The sequence below is a fragment of the Pundamilia nyererei genome, unplaced genomic scaffold, assembly GCF_000239375.1.
Source record: "Pundamilia nyererei isolate P.nyererei 1_Seehausen unplaced genomic scaffold, PunNye1.0 scaffold00690, whole genome shotgun sequence".
NCBI classification, from domain to species: Eukaryota; Metazoa; Chordata; class Actinopteri; order Cichliformes; family Cichlidae; genus Pundamilia; species Pundamilia nyererei.
In genome coordinates this window covers 51,552-53,715 of record NW_005188091.1, presented here as the reverse complement: position 1 = coordinate 53,715, position 2,164 = coordinate 51,552, and the positions used below count along the sequence as shown (strand labels likewise).

Sequence of the window (2,164 nt, the reverse complement as noted above, 5' to 3'; positions counted from 1 at the left end):
TGAGAATTATACCACGGAGTCAGGTACTTCTGATTAGAGACCTTAGTTTTCACAGGAGCTACAGTATCCAGAGTCGTACGTAGTGAGGAGGTGAAATTATTAACAAGATAATCGACTTCTGTTGGGGTAGCGTTCAGATAGCTATAGTAGGGCTACATACCGACTACAGTAAGCTGTAGTAAAATAAGGTACAGGTGTGTGTTACCTGGCTTCCACCATACTGGCGACATCAACGCCAAGGCAGTGTGGCCGGGGCAGGGTGCACAGGAAGTGCAGGTTGGCGGGGCTGAAGGCTCGAACCGTCCCATTGGAGCAGCCACAGAAGATGAAGTCATCAGTGACACACAGACAGGTGGCCTGAGACGTCTGAGGACACACGGACAGGTAAGTACACGCACCTCCACCTGAGCTATGACAGAATGCAGTAATACTGCAGTACTAACGCTAAAGTGCTGATACTACTGCAGTGCAGGACGGTGCTGCGATGGAGAGGGTAACGTGCCAGAGTGGGTGTGGTGATGTTACAGCCATGAGGTAGTTAAACGTGGACCTCGTTTGAAATTGACCAATGAGGGTGAGATGAAGGGAGTGGGTGTGTCTGATCTTTGTCACCAGAAACGTTTTACTGCTGTAAAAATCGCTCCTCGCCATTCAGTCGCCACGGCGCCGTGTCAGAGAGGATCGATAGCAAATGAAAATTGTGATTAATAATGATGTCACACAGTCAGCTGCTGTGGTGGGAGGAGCTGTGGTGAAGGGCAGAGTTTGAAATGAAACAACGTAAACACGTTTGGTGGCGGTGTGTGTGTGTGGGATGTATTCGCGGCGGGCTGAGGTGGGACGAGGACTTACGGCGACAGAGTCGACCCTCTGCGCAGGAAGCAGAGGAGGAAGCAGAGCATTAGAGCAGAAACAGTGACATCACGCGACCACTGTGTAGACGCCTGCTATCAGGCCGCACGCACTCACCCTTAACTCCACCCACTTGTCGAGGAGCCGCCGGTCGTTGAACTCGCACAGCAGGCCGGAGGAGGTGATGCAGAAGGTGGAGGCGGCTTGTCTGCCCCGCCCACACGCCACATCACTGAAGAAGTTATTCCTCAGCTCGCCGAGCAGTCCCGAGCGCCCGAGCAAGGGCACGGTGGCGTTCACCTGCAGACACAAAAACCATCAGTAACCGCACAGGAAGTCCCAGCCAATCAATCTTTAGGTGGTCACGCGGGAACCTTGCAGGTCTTGGCGTGGTCCAGGTACCAGAACTTGACGTGTCGGTTTCCAGCGGTAACGAAGTAGGAGCTGTCATCCGAGAAGGAGACGGCGGTCACTTTGCTGGACACCTTATTGGACGCCACGACTACGTTTTTCTGAAACGGACAGACAGCAGCAGGTGAGCACGAAGACCTTTTCTCAGGTGGCATCTCTCAGGTGCACTCGGCCACGCCTCCGTCACCTTCCAGTTCCATACGTTGACCACCATGTCGTGCTGGTAGCCCACGCTGACAATGTACTTCCCATTTGGAGAGAACGCCACGCACGCAATGCCATATTTATGTTCCTGCAGCTCGCACACCTGAATGCACTCTGATACCTCCCAGACCCGGACCGCCGGCATGTGACCACTCTGTGGAAGACAAGAAGGAAAAAAATAAGCATCATCTCTCACCTGAGGTACCAGGTGAACACCTGAGCGCTGTCGTGGCATGCTTACCTCTCCTGTGACCACATACTTCCCGTCCGGCGAAAATGCCAGCGTCGTGATTGCCTTCCTGTAACAGGAAACGGTCTTTATTCCATGTTTTCCTTACAGAAGCAGACAAGAAGTGTGATCTGATTGGCTGCTGGAGTCTTACCTGGAGCTGTTGAAGATGTGATGCTGTTTGTTCTTCCGTGGATTCAGCAGCACGACCACACACCTGCAATGACACGGCCAGGTAACATGATCAAAACACTCATTCACAGGAAGTAGGGCTGCCACAAACGATTATTTTGATAGTCGACTAGTCACCGATTATTTTTGCGATTAGTCGACTAATCAGATCATCATTCATTGGATGTAAAACGTACAGCTTATTGCACCAGCAGCATCTGCTCTTATATAACTATTTTTAGCTTACAGCTTTAAGTGTTTAAGGTCTGTGCTAACTAAAAATAAAGACAAGATGAT

General features: G+C 51.2%; 1 protein-coding gene across 1 annotated transcript in view; it reads right to left on the bottom strand.

Moving 5' to 3' along the window:
• Nucleotides 1–64: 64 nt before the first annotated feature.
• Nucleotides 65–2,164, bottom strand: part of LOC102198229 (mitogen-activated protein kinase-binding protein 1-like) — a 44,900-nt gene continuing 42,800 nt past the window's right edge. The window contains exons 2-8 of the mRNA XM_005754846.2: nt 1,851–1,913; nt 1,709–1,766; nt 1,451–1,621; nt 1,227–1,364; nt 970–1,152; nt 853–870; nt 65–366 (exon numbers count right to left, since the gene is read on the bottom strand). Of these exons, the coding sequence (XP_005754903.1) occupies nt 202–366; nt 853–870; nt 970–1,152; nt 1,227–1,364; nt 1,451–1,621; nt 1,709–1,766; nt 1,851–1,913 (796 nt within the window). The 3' untranslated portion in view covers nt 65–201. The remainder of the gene's footprint in view (nt 367–852; nt 871–969; nt 1,153–1,226; nt 1,365–1,450; nt 1,622–1,708; nt 1,767–1,850; nt 1,914–2,164) is intronic.